This window comes from Geotrypetes seraphini, chromosome 1 (assembly GCF_902459505.1).
Source record: "Geotrypetes seraphini chromosome 1, aGeoSer1.1, whole genome shotgun sequence".
NCBI lineage: Eukaryota > Metazoa > Chordata > Amphibia > Gymnophiona > Dermophiidae > Geotrypetes > Geotrypetes seraphini.
Window position 1 is genome coordinate 389026075 of NC_047084.1, and position 13846 is coordinate 389039920.

At 41.2% G+C, this 13846-nt stretch overlaps 1 protein-coding gene across 1 annotated transcript in view; it reads right to left on the minus strand.

Moving 5' to 3' along the window:
* Positions 1-7415, minus strand: part of NCBP1 (nuclear cap binding protein subunit 1) — a 397555-nt gene extending 390140 nt beyond the window's left edge. Inside the window, exon 1 of the mRNA XM_033917013.1 lies at positions 7011-7415. Within this exon, the coding sequence (XP_033772904.1) occupies positions 7011-7044 (34 nt within the window). The 5' untranslated portion in view covers positions 7045-7415. The remainder of the gene's footprint in view (positions 1-7010) is intronic.
* Positions 7416-13846: the final 6431 nt, after the last annotated feature.

Sequence of the window (13846 nt, forward strand, 5' to 3'; positions counted from 1 at the left end):
AACAGCCCACAGGGCAATCCTCTGCCTCAACTTGCTGGAAAGCTGAACTTTGATTCTTCTGACTGCCCCACTGTCCTGACTTCCACAGCCGGTCAACTCCGCCTCCCTTGGACATACCGTGCAGCATGCCTAGCAGAGGAATGCAGTCAACACTGGGCACGCCTCCACCGAACCATGCAGCCTGCACTCAACCCACTAGCAGAAGAACCTAGGGTGAGCAAGCTCCCAAGGGAGCCCCGATCAGATGTGCAGGTTGTCCAGGTGGCTTACTGACAAGCAGAACACCCTAGAAGCAGACTTTTTCCAAAGGTCTGTGATCTCCTGTAGTCAAGGATGTCCCCACAGGGAACCTCCACAGCATGAGGGTGAAACTGCCAATGCAAAGTACTGAAATTACACGAAAATTGACACGAGCAGAAAAGATAACCTCCTACAGCCTGGCTTGTAGGAAGGAAGATGATGTTTACAGAACCAGTTACAGTGATGAGGTATGAGGGGGGAGGGTACATAAATAGCAGATGGCTTTGTATTGTGTTCAAAAGAAAAAGAAATGCATGTCTGGTTTTATTCCTATAGTGCTGAAGTACTTGCTGTGGCTGGTAGGGATCCCCAAGCACCACCAGCTGAGGACCTCCTCTAAAGACAGCCAGAACTCCCCTCCACCAAGCGCAGCAGTCGCTCACAGCGTCCCTGAGCCACTCAGATGCCAGCATCTACTCAGGGATGCTACTGCTGCCTGCCAAGCTTGGCAAAAGGGACCCCCAGCCACCTTCAGAGGAAGTCCTCAGCTGACATAGCTCTAGGGTCCTCATCAGCTGGAATATTTATATTTTACATCTGAGGCGCTGGCAGAAACCCATTTACAAAGTACGAGGGTCATTTCATAAATAATGCACACTTTTTTTTTTTTTTTAATTTACATGTTGATTTTTTTTCAAGTATTTCTTTACAATCCTTCAATATAGTCCCCCCTGCTTTCAAATGACTGAGTTCCAATGTCCAGGAAGCTTCATTATTCCATCCAAGACACTGTTTTTGTTTAGTTACCGAATGGCTAAAGAAAGCTCTTCCAGAGATGCAAAACAATGTCCATGCATATGTTGTTTCAACTTTGGAAAAAGGTCAATGTCTGGTGGACTCATGTCTAGACTGTAGGGAGCATGAGGTAACACCTCCCAGCTGTATTTGAGTAGTTTTTCAATGATGAGTAGAGAACTCCATCTTCCAAAAAAATTTTGACGAGCTCAATCAAAGTCAAACAAATGATGATTTTTGATTATGATCATGAAAGCATCATCATCGAAGACAAAGTTCCATGTGGAAGAAGTGTCACAGCAGTGTATTATTGTGATTTTTTGCAAAAAAATACACAAAACTCAACTTGTTGCTATTGGCTGGGCACTCATTCTTCACAACAATGCTCGCCCGCACATATGGAATATGACTGGGAAGTGTTTCCTCATGCTCCCTACAGTCCAGACATAAGTCCACCAGACTTCAATCTTTTTCCAAACTTGAAAAAAACCTATGCGTGGACATTGTTTTGCATCTCTGGAAAAGCTTTTTTCTGCCATTACTCGAGCCATTCGTCAACTGAACAAAAATGGTGTCTTGGATGGAATAATGAAGGGACTCAGTCATTGCAAAGCAGGGAAGATTGTAAAGAAATACTTGAAAAAAAATAAAACATGTAAATTTAAAAAAGTGTGCATTATTTTTGAAATGGATCTCATATGTATTCTTCCCAATTAATACTTCCAAATTAATAAAGTGTCTTCGGGTTTTCAAGTTTCAAGTTTTATTAAGGTTTTGATTTGAACGCAATATCAAATAATTCAATGCGTTTAACAATAGTAATTTTGGGGGGACAAATAACAACCATTTAAACAATAAAAACATACAATCTTATCTATAGTTATTTGAAGATACATAAGTAATACAAGGATAAATTACATGTTTAAAATAAAATAACCAAAAAGAAAAAAAATTTAGGGAAGAACAACATCAGGAGGGATATTAAAAGGTTTTACAGAAACTTGGTCTAAAAGTAACTGGGTTTTTTTTTTTTGGGGGGGGGTTTAAATAAAATACTTGATCTAAAGTGATAATAGAAAATAAAAGAGATTATCTGATCTAGGTTTCATATGCATCTTTATAAAGATAGCTTTTTAGTTTGCTTTTAAATTTTTCTAAGGAAGTTTCAACGCGCAAAAAAATTGGAAATTTGTTCCAAAGCTGGGGTCCCAAGATAGAGAAAGTTGTGGTTCTTCTGGTGCCAATTACTTTCAATGATGGAATGGACAGCAAATATTGATCAGCTGATTTAAGAGATCTAGTTGGGGAATAAGGTATTAAATATCGATATAAAAATAAGGGAGTATTTGTTTTCTTAGTTTTAAATGTTAATAGTGCGATTTTATATGTTATTCTGTGTGAAATCGGTAGCCAGTGTGCATCTTGCAAGAGAGGAGTGACATGATCATATTTTTTGGAATTAGTAATAATTTTTATTGCTGTGTTTTGTATTATTTGTAACCTTCGTATTTCTTTCTGTGTTATACCTTGGTACAGTGTATTGCAGTAGTCCAGCCTAGAAATTATCAAAGAGTGAATTAATACATTAAGGGCTTTAGATTCTAGAACTTTGGCTAAAGATCTAATGAGACGTAGTTTATAAAAACAAGTTTTAACTACGGAACTAATCTGATCATGGTAGGATAGCTCGTGGTCCAATAATATTCCCAATATTTTAATCGTTGTTACTTTTTGTAGTGGAAAATTATTCAAATAGATTTGTGCTGCAAATGTGATGTCTTTTTTCCATGGCAAGAACATTATTGAAGATTTAGATTAGATGGATTAAGGGCTAGCATATTGTCTTTAATTTGTTTTAACTTATTATTTATGTTCATTATCTCATTAGGATCTGTAGTATTTATTGGATGTAAAAGCTGGATATCATCTGCGTAAGCGTAAACAGAAAATCCTATGGATTGGCTTAATGTAAGAAGAGGGGCTAGGAAGATATTGAATAAAAGAGGAGACAAGATAGAACCTTGAGGGATACCATATGATTGTGGAGATTGTGAATAGAGAATGACATGGGGGACAAATTTTTCCCCGTCCCAGTGGGAACTCATTTTCCTATCCCCGTGATTTCTTTTCCTGTCCCTGCCCCATCCTCATTTGCATAAGCCTCAAACACTTTAAAATCATAAGTGTCCAAAGCTTGTGCAGTTAAGACAGGGCTTACAGGAATGGGGCAGGGAAAGGGATAAAACTCACAGCGACAGGATGGGGAAATTGAGTTCCTGTGGGGACAGGGACAAATTAAGGAGCTGATAAAGGACCACATCATTGATCACCTTGACGGACACAATCTGATGCGGACCAGCCAGCACAGCTTCAGCAAAGGAAGATCTTGCTTGACGAACTTGCTGCACTTCTTCGAGGGAGTTAACAGGCAGATAGACAAGGTGACCCGGTCAACATTGTATATCTGGATTTTCAGAAGGCGTTCGACAACTTCGCATGAACGACTACTTCGAAAAATTGAGAGCCATGGAATCGAGGGTAAAATACTCACGTGGATTAAAAACTGGCTGACAGATAGGAAACAGAGAGTGGGGGTAAATGGACAATACTCAAACTGAAAAAGCGTCACAAGTGGAGTGCGGCAGGGTTCGGTGCTTGGACCCGTGCTCTTCAACATATTTATAAACGATCTTGAAATTGGTACGACCATCGAGGTCATTAAATTTGCAGACGATACAAAGTTATTCAGAGTAATGAAGACACAGAAGAATTGCGAAAATCTGCAACATGACAAACACGCTCAAGAAATGGGCCATGGCATGGCAAATGAGGTTTAACGTGGATAAGTATAAGGTGATGCACGTCGGTAAGAAAAATCTTATACACGAATACAGGATTTTTGGAGCAGTACTCGGAGAGACCCCCCCCCAGGAAAGAGACTTGGAAGTACTGGTCGACAAGTCAATGAAGCCGTCCGCGCAATGTGCAGCAGTGGCGGCAAAAAGGGTGAACAGAATGCTAGGAATGATTAAGAAGGGGATCACAAACAGATCGGAAAAGATTATCATGCCACTGTACCGGGCCATGGTACGCCCCCACCTAGAAAACTGCATCCAGCACTGGTCGCCGTACATGAAGAAGGACACAGTACTACTTGAAAGGGTCCAGAGAAGAGCGACTAAAATGGTTAAGGGGCTGGAGGAATTGCCGTACAGTGAGAAACTGGGCCTCTTCTCCCTCGAACAGAAGAGATTGAGAGGGGACATGATTGAACATTCAAGGTACTGAAGGGGATAGACTTAGTAAGGACAGGTTGTTCACCCTCTCCAAGGTAGGGAGAACGAGAGGGTACTCTCTATAAAGTTGAAAGGGGATAGATTCCGTACAAACGTAAGGAAGTTCTTCATCCAGAGAGTGGAAGAAAGCTGGAATGCTCTTCCAGAGGATGTTATAGGGGAAAACACCCAAGGATTCAAGACAAAGTTAGACAAGTTTCTGCTGAACAAGAACGTATGCTGGTAGGGCTAGTTTCAGTTAGGGTGCTGGTCTTTGACCAGAGGGCCACTGTGTGAATGGACTGCTGGGCATGATGGACCACTGGTCTGACCCAGCAGTGGCAATTCTTATGTTCTTATTGTTTGTACTGTGCACCCTTGAGGTGCTCAGGCATTGTCTTTGTGGTTGTTTGCATCAATAAAAATTGTTTGAACCTAAAACAGGATCATAGTCTTTTCTTAACGAGCGTGTATTTTTCATATGTTGAATTTAATAAATACCTGCATCAAGAACATCTCCGTTTGTGTTTTTTTTAGTTCTAGGAATAATACACTTATCTCCACAAAGAAAAAAATAGGATATGTCTTAAATGTGAAGCTATCACCTTATTAGATCATTTATTCTAGAACTGTAAGTTAATCACGGAACCAGTAGGGGAGGGGGAGTCTAGTTAAGAAAAAGTGTCACTGCTACTCTTTAATTACTCTACTAGTCTACCCATTCTATAGAAAGAGCAAATCTGCAAGCCAGTGTTCAGGGCAATGCCACATAAGGCTCACACAGTTTAACGTATTATTAAGAACAGAAGTAAACTGTGACACCTGTGGAAAGAAGGAGAGTAAAGGAAGTTGGGCAGAGAAAGTATCATTTGAAAGAGAATCTGAATACTCCAAGAGATAAGAGAGATAAGTGCAAGTTAAATTTACAAAATTAAATAATTGCATATTAAAAAGACAAGAAGCTGGATGGCATGTAACGTGAATGGCATTTCTCTGTTTTGACAAGCATATGCTAAAGAAAAATAAAAGTTTTTAAAAATTGGTCTTGCACAAAAACAAAGTTTGGGAAACATCAAGCTGGATGGTGCAACCCAGACTTGCAAGTCTTGTAGCCACATTGACTACATCAAGCAAGTCCATCCAGCCAACAAAATCTCTTAAGTCATACCAACCACATACCACATCAATTACAATACAGTCCATCAAGCAATATTTTCACCTTATGGAATGCACTCCTGGCATTTCTCCATCTTGAGACTTCCTTAGTCAAATCTGTCCACTCTTAAAACCTACTATGTACTCCCTCCCATACATTGATGATATAATTTTGCTCCCAATGTATCTGTTTCCTGGCCTGCAGAAATGAGTGCCTGTGAATAACAACCCCCTTTGCCTTTTGGTTTTTTTCTTCATTCTTTCCTATCGAATATTGTAGTTCTGCACCTTTCCCTCTATCTTTTTACCCTTTTAGTGTCCATCACTACTATAAATTTATCTTTTTTCATTCCCATATTATGCTCTGTTTTTATATGACTTACTGAAATTGTACACAGCTCACAGTTTGATGAGTGGTATATCAAGACTGTAATAAACCTGGAACTTGACATAAACCCTGCAGACACTGATCCAATTTTTCCCATGGCAAGCAACACCATAAATTGATTCCATGCATACCGTTCTCAGGAGTAGCCAAAGCAACACAGGAAGCCATGCAAAAAACACACACAAAAAAACAAATCTGTCATAGTATAACCAGGTGATGGACAATTACTGCCCCTGCCCTTGAAAAGTACAACAGGACATCCTCCACCACCAGCCTGCCTCCTGATGATGAAAAACTGCTAGTTTTCCGGGGGAGAGGGAGAAGGACAGAGGTTATTGGCCAGGCATGCACAAGTCGGTGGCTCTCTCAGGTGTTACTGTACATCATCAGACTCGTAAGATCCTCTCTGCCATTCTGTATAAAGATGTTTTATTATACTATTGTGTAGTATAAAAAGGCTGACAGCCTATAATATTCATCTATTACTTTTTTTTGGGGGGGGAGGAGGACAGAAGGAGGTGAAGGAATTATTTATGTTTCTCCACTGAGATACCTTTTAGGTCTTTCGATCTTATCAAAGTCATGGCTGTCAAGCAAAAAGAGACTTCCAAAACAATTGCCAAATAAAAGGTCTATTTTTTCCCATCAGAAATCAGCTTAATAACAATGCCAAATAAAAAAAGACAGACCAGGTAACATGCATCCTAAACCACTACCAATGCATCATAGAACTGCAAGTTTTGGGGCAGGGGATAAAGCAAAGAGCAGTGATCAAAACATCGTACAATAATAGATCCTGACAGGCACACAAACCCCAAGAAGTTTAGGGCGCATAGTTTAACCATAAGGAAGGTAATTTAAAATAATAGACCGTTTATCTGGTGCTCATTAGGCACATACATTGCATAAAACAGAGGGAGCACAGCACTAGTCTGAGAGGTCACCTAGGACGTCTAACACTTTCACCGGCTCCAACAGCAGCGGTAACTTCTCCCAGTGAACCCGATTCTTCAGCTACATGCATAAGGGGGTGGGGATACGCGCCCTCAACAGTGTGCCACCCCTTCTTCCTCTTCCCAGTACCTCCAGGACACTCTGATTTTCAGGCGCAACAACCTCCGACAGTTGAGGCTTCCACGTGCCAGCCTCGCACTTACCATCATTCTCATCACTATGCCTCCTCCGGGACATGCTGACAGGAGAGCCAAGCGCGGCGCGAGAAGAGAGGGAGGGAGGGCAGCAGAGCCGAGTGCACCTACTACGCACGCATGCACGTGTCACACAGCTAGGCCCAAAACAGCTTGAAAAACATAACAGAACGCTCGCCGGGCCCTCACGGAGAAGACAAGAAACTCGGGCGCGGTAAATAATGGCCCTGCGTTCCCGACGAGATATTCGCGTTTAGAACCTGCACGAGACTTGCCGCCGGCTTTAGGAGAGGAAAGATAGGCCACGGATCTGGGCGGGCTCTTCCAAAATACTTCTTCTTCCGGGGTCATAACCATAGAGATACACCCTGAACTATGCGCCTCGCTGTAAAATGCTGGTGTAACTAGTGTGACATTCTATCGTCGTCTCGCTGACCCTTTTTCTAAGGTTGGTTGGGGTTTTTTTTTCTTTAAGCCTAAGGTCTCACAGGGATCGTCTGTAAATTAACGTATCCAGTGTTGAGTGATGAGAATAATTTATAGTTAGAAACGACAGGCACTAACTGACCAATTTCTAAGCTATTATCAATAAATAAAACAAACAAAAATAAATACCTTTTTTATTGGACTAAATTATTATGAATTTTCGAAGATAACCCTTCTTCAAATCAGAAAAAAAGACAAATATCAATTTAAAAAGTATCACCTTATTTCCTTTGGGTTTGGGGTGGTTTTTTTTCTTTATATCAGTGGTTCCTAACCCTGTCCTGGAGGACCATCAGGCCAATCGGGTTTTTAGGCTAGCCCTAATAAATATGCATGAGAGAGATTTGCATATAATGGAAGTGACAGGCATGCAAATCTTCACCATGCATATTCATTAGGGCTATCCTGAAAACCCGATTGGCCTGATGGTCCACCAGGACAGGGTTGGGAACCACTGCTTTATATTACCTTGAAAAGTGGACTAACAAGGCTACCATAACATTTCACTTTCTTAAGCAATTATCAAAAGCTGTTCTAGGATATTAATCACATCAAAATAATTTGGATTTGCATAGCACATCATCTACAGTCTGCTGTCCCTGCAGGCTTTATCCTTATGTTTTAAAATACAGAGAAAAGCCAAAAGTGAGCCATCTCAAAGCTGGAGATTTAAAGCCAATGAATGAGATTTGCCATGCCCTTGCCTGATTCTAGTTAATCTAGTATATGGATATTCCAATCAATGTATATAAAAATTCCCTTTTCTACCTTTGTTGTCTCTTGCTGTACAGCAGTGTCTCTCAAACTTTTTGAGCCAGGGTACATTAAAGGTAGCAGCCAAGGCTCAAGGCACCCGGAAGTGCGCAAACATTGCCGTGACATCATCACATCAATGTCCGCGCATGTGCAGAAGCCCTCCAGATGGGCCCTGAGATGCCATAGGCATAAGGGGTGCCAGCAGGGAAGAGGGCTGGAGAGAAGGAGAGGCGCTGGCTGATTGCCAACTACTTCAAGCTAAGTACCCCTAAGTCTAACAAATATCAACTGAGTACCCCAACCACAGACCTTCCAAGCTCTGCCCTAGGCCCACCCAAGCTCTGCACCAGATCCCAACCCCTTTACTAATTGTAATGCAATTTTTTCCATTCATTTTTCATATACACACAATATACACAGCAGATATCAATTCTCAAAACTGACACATTTCAGTCACTATATTGAAAATAAAATTATTTTCCCTACCTTTGTTGTCTGGTGACTTTATTTTTCTGTGCTGTTAACTATGTTTCCAGGGCCTTCTTTTCCATTGACTGTTTTTCTCTCCTTCTTCACTTTCTGCCCTGCATCCATCTTTGGCATTAACTTAACATTCAATATTTCCATTTTTCTGCTTTCTTCTCTAAATCTACTCTTTCTCCTTCCCTCCCTGTTTCCATGGTCTGACATCTCTCTCCTTCTATCCCCCCACCCAGTGTAACATTTCTCTCTCCCTCCTTTCTGCCCCCTGCAGTCCATCTCCCTTCCTCCTTTCTGGCCCTCTCCCAGTCCAACATTTCTCCCTCTTTTCCACCAGTCAAATCTTTTTTTTCTCTTCCTCCTGCATGCTTCTCCCCTGATCCTACTTCCCCCTCCCCCAACTAACATCTCTCTTTCTCTCCCTCCAAGAGTCCAACTTTTCACTCTCTGCCCTCTCCCCTCTCCCCCTTCCCCCAAGTGTGACATTACTCCTTCCCTCCTTTCTGTCCTCCCCATCCTTCTCGCCCCCTCCATGAGTCCAACACTTTCTGCCTCCTGCACGCTTTCTCTCTTTCTCCTTGCCTCTTCCCTTGAGTGACATCTCTCCTTCCCATCCCCAACCCAACATGCTCTCTCCCCATCCACCATCTCACCCTCCCCTCCAGTGTGTAGCATCTTTCCTTTCCCTCCCCTTCTGTCAGTTCCAGCAGCACCTCTTCTCCCTTCCCTTTCCCTGTCTAGCAGCACTTCTCCCCATGTCCAGCAGTACCCCTTCTTTCTTTCGTCTTCCCCGTCAAGCAGTACCTCTTCTCCCTTCCCCTCCTCCCCATGTCCAGCAGTACCCCTTCTCCCTTCCCTTTACCTCCTCCTCTGTCCAGCAATATCTCTCCTCTCTCTAGTGGCAGCTCACTGTGTGCTTTTTACATACAGCTGCTGCTAGCATTAGTTTAGCCACGGTTTAATCAGGCAGCCTCAGGGCCTTTGCTAGACCAGCCCACCTCTAACAAAATAGGAAGTTCAATCATCGAAGCGGGCCGGCCAACCAAAGGCCCCAAGGCTGTCTGATGGAACCGCAGCTAAAATAATGCTAGCAGCAACTGTGTGGCAAAATTAAATGCACACTGAGTTGCCACTGCTGGTCCAGGGTTGGGCAGAAAAGGAGAGGAAGGCAGCAGTCCCGGGAGATATGCGACGGCAATAGGCAGTAACTAGACATACAGTGCCGGCGCCGTACCACATGTTGAGAACCTCTGGCCCTACAGGACATGCAAGTCATCTGGTGCCTCTCTTCCTCCCGTGGCACACTTGAAATCTCAGGAGCCACACTAGTGTGCTCAGGCACACAGTTTGCAATACACTGCTGTACAGAGAGAGAAGAGAAGACTATCTGATTATACAACTGAGCTGCACCTTTTGGTCTTTTAATAGCCCCTGATGCCGTCTTAAGAGGGCAAAACATGTCATGTTGGGCTTTTAATTATTAATTTATGATTTTATGTCTGGTGAATAAATATTGACATTTTGTATGGTAAATGATTTTGTAAGTCTATCAGTCTGTTGCTTTGTTGTTTTCTCTGGGTTGTTGTTATGTGTTATCTAGTCAATGTTGACTCATGACAGTCCTATGGATAGTTGCCCTAAACTGTTTTTGGTCTTCTGAATGGGTTTTTTCAATATTTCTTTATTAAGATTTAAAATTTTCCATGATCAAAAAAATAACTCAATATTAACAGTACAATAACTAAAGTGAAGTAAAAGACATAAATTAAGAAAAATAATGAGGAAATAAAACATTTTATCTTGCACTGTTAAATAGCCCCCAGTTATATGAAGAGGCGGCAAAAACTATCAACGGAGATTACATCACATTACTTTTTAAAGGAAACAAAAAGATGACTGATCCTGCTTTGAGGACTAGTTGTCCACTTGTGAAGATTGTGCCTGCAGATCAAGTGAGATACTAGAGGAAGAAACCACTTTACCTTACATCAATTTACCCCCTCTCTTTTACTAAACCACGATAGCGGTTGTTAGTGCAGGGAGCCACGCTGAATGCTCTGTGCTGCTCCCGACGCTCATAGAATTCTATGAGCATCGGGAGCAGCGCAGATCATTCAGCGCAGCTCCCTGCGCTAATAACTGCTATCGCAGTTTATTAAAAGGGGGGTTAATTAACTGTGAAGCTTAAAAATAACATAGGGGTCCGTTTACTAAGACGCGCTAGCCGTTTTAGCGCATGCTAAACGCTAATGCATCCATTATAGTCTATGGATGCGTTAGTGTTTAGCATGTGCTAATATTTAGCGTGCATTAAAACAGCTAGCGCGCATTAGTAAAAGGACCCCATATTTAGCTCCCTGAAGGTTGATCATACATTTATAAGGGTATCTAAGCATAAATGTAGCCCCTAATTTTAACACCTGGGGTTGCAAAAGTAAAAAATTGTTTTCTCTTTATCTACGTAATTCTTGACACATTGGGATACATTCTAATTTTTTTATTGTTAGACCCTGTTTTACAAAGGCGCGTTAGCCGTTTTAGCGTGCTCTAAACACTAACGCGTCCATAGACTACCATGCACACATTAACATTTAGCGTGTGCGTAGATTTAGCATGCGCTAAAATGGCTAACGTGCGTTTGTAAAAGGAGCCCTTAATTCCTACCAGGGAGATATGATACTAAGTGGAGTGGAACAGATAGACATGAATTGCTTGTTTAGTCTTTCCAAAAACACTAGGTCTATGAACACATGCACACAATTAAGCTGCTAAGTAGTAGTTTTAAAACAAACTGAATAAAATATTTCTTTACTCAATGTATAATTAAATTCTGTAATTAATTGCCAGATAATGAAGTGAAAGTAGTTAGCATAACAGGGTTTAAAAAAAAAGATTTGGCTAATTCCCTAAAAGTTCATAAGCCATTATTAAGATGGACTTGGGAAAATCCGCTGCCTATTCCTAGGGTAAGCAGTATAAAATCTGTTTAACTATTTGGGTTCTTGCCAGGTACTTGTTACCTAGACAGGCCATTGAAAATGGAATACTGGGCTTGATGGACCTTTGGTCTGTCCCAGTATGGCAACTCTTATGTTCTTATGCACCATTCACACACCTGGTACCACATGGGGCTTCAACATTTGATTTAACATCTCCTCTGTCACTTGGAAAATCATTGGTAAAAGTCCTGCCTTTCTCATTACTTAACACACTTTTCCAAACTATGGACACATTACAAAGATAGCCCTACACATGCTTAGAACATTTATTTACATCTCTTATAATGTGGGACTCAAACCATCTCACCTTTTAAAATTGTGCAGCAGATCATGAATGCCTCACAGTATCTACCTCTACCCCGAAGGCTGAAGCCTTTCCACAGGCATTCAGTAAAAAAATTATGGAAGTTCAATCTACCCATTGACCTTTGCTTTTACTTCACTCCCCATTTCTCTCTCTAGCAATCCTTCACAGGATTATTATTTCTATATGTCAACTTTTTTCCAATAAGTTTTCATCATGGTCATCCACTGCTTCTTACTGACCTAGTTCCCACATTCTTCTTGAAGTAAAATATGGACTAATTTTTTTCCATTGTTTCCACCAGTCTACGTACTGGATATTTTCCTCCATGTTGGAAAGACTCTACTCTGGATCCTTCCATCCCTTTTAATTACTGTTTCATCTATCAACTATCTTTTCTTTCAAAGATTTTTGAATAACTTGTGGTTTGTCAGCTGACAATTCTATGATAAGATAAATGCCCTTCATCCTTATCAAACTGGGTTTATATAGCATATCTGTACAAAATATACTATGGGATTACTAGCTTCATGCATACCACTCTAGATAGAAGGGATGGAGTACTTCTTCATGGACTTAACAGCTGCCTTTGATCTTGTCCTTCATTGAATCTGTTCAGAATCTGTTCAGAAGAGTTAGGTATTTCAGAGTCCATGTTATCTTGGTCCAGCTCACACTTACATGTCACACTTACTCTTCTTCCTCCTCTTATGATTTTTTTTTTTTGTGGGGTACCCTAGGGTTAATCCTTGAGCCAATTATTTTTAACAGATTAATTATACCTCTTGCACTTCTTATCCAATCCTTCAGCATTACTTTTTGTTCAATTATTATTCCCACTAAAATCACAAATGGTTCAAACTATTGCAGATATATCCTGTAAACTGGGTGTGATAGTTGATTGGTTAACTAGCAACAACCTGAAATTGAGTGCCTCTAAAACTACTGCAGTACTTTTTTCTCTTTGGATGTCTCATCCAACCTTTCCTTTTTACCCACAATATATGGAGTGCAGAACCAATTCAACAACTCTGTTAACATTTTTGGTGTTACTCTTGATAGAAATGGCATAGCTAAGGGGAGGGGGCTTGGTATCCTCAGGCGCCTTCCCCCTTTTTTTGTTTCTGCCATTTCCCCAACAGGATTACCCTACCCATTGAATGGCTGGTGGTGATTCTGCTGACCAAACTGTCCCAGTGCTACCTCTACAATGAAAACATTGGTGGCCCCCTTAACAGCTATGGCACTCCTTACACATACTCAGTTTATGTGTGAACTGAGCATGCACAAAGAGTGCCAGTGGCAGCAGGTGGTAAGGGCACTGCTAACTTCCTTGTGCTGAGGCAGTTAAAGCAGCAGATCTCATTGGCTGGTGAGGACTAGGCATCCCCACCAGCAAAGTAAGATCATCATATGGCAGCTGAGGGGTTGGGGAGAGAGGAAATGCATTGTCCCCTCAGTTCACCCTTGTGTTCCTTCCTGAAAACTGAATGCCAACTATACCCCTGCTTAACAGCCATTTATCTTTTACTATTCCAATCTCCATGTTAATACAGAAATCTTAGACAAATATGTTCTATATGTTTACTCTTTCATATTCATGCCCTTCGCTTGCTGGTTCATTCCTTAATCTTACCATGGATTGACTAGTATAACACTTTTTCAGGGTTTACCCCGTTATCCAATAAGAAGACTACAACGTGTATACAATACTGTTGTAAAAATTACTTTCTGGGGCTAAGAAATACAATAGTTACACCACTTTTCTTTGTGGAATATTGACTCCCAATTATTTTATATTGCATTTTTTAACTGTAGTA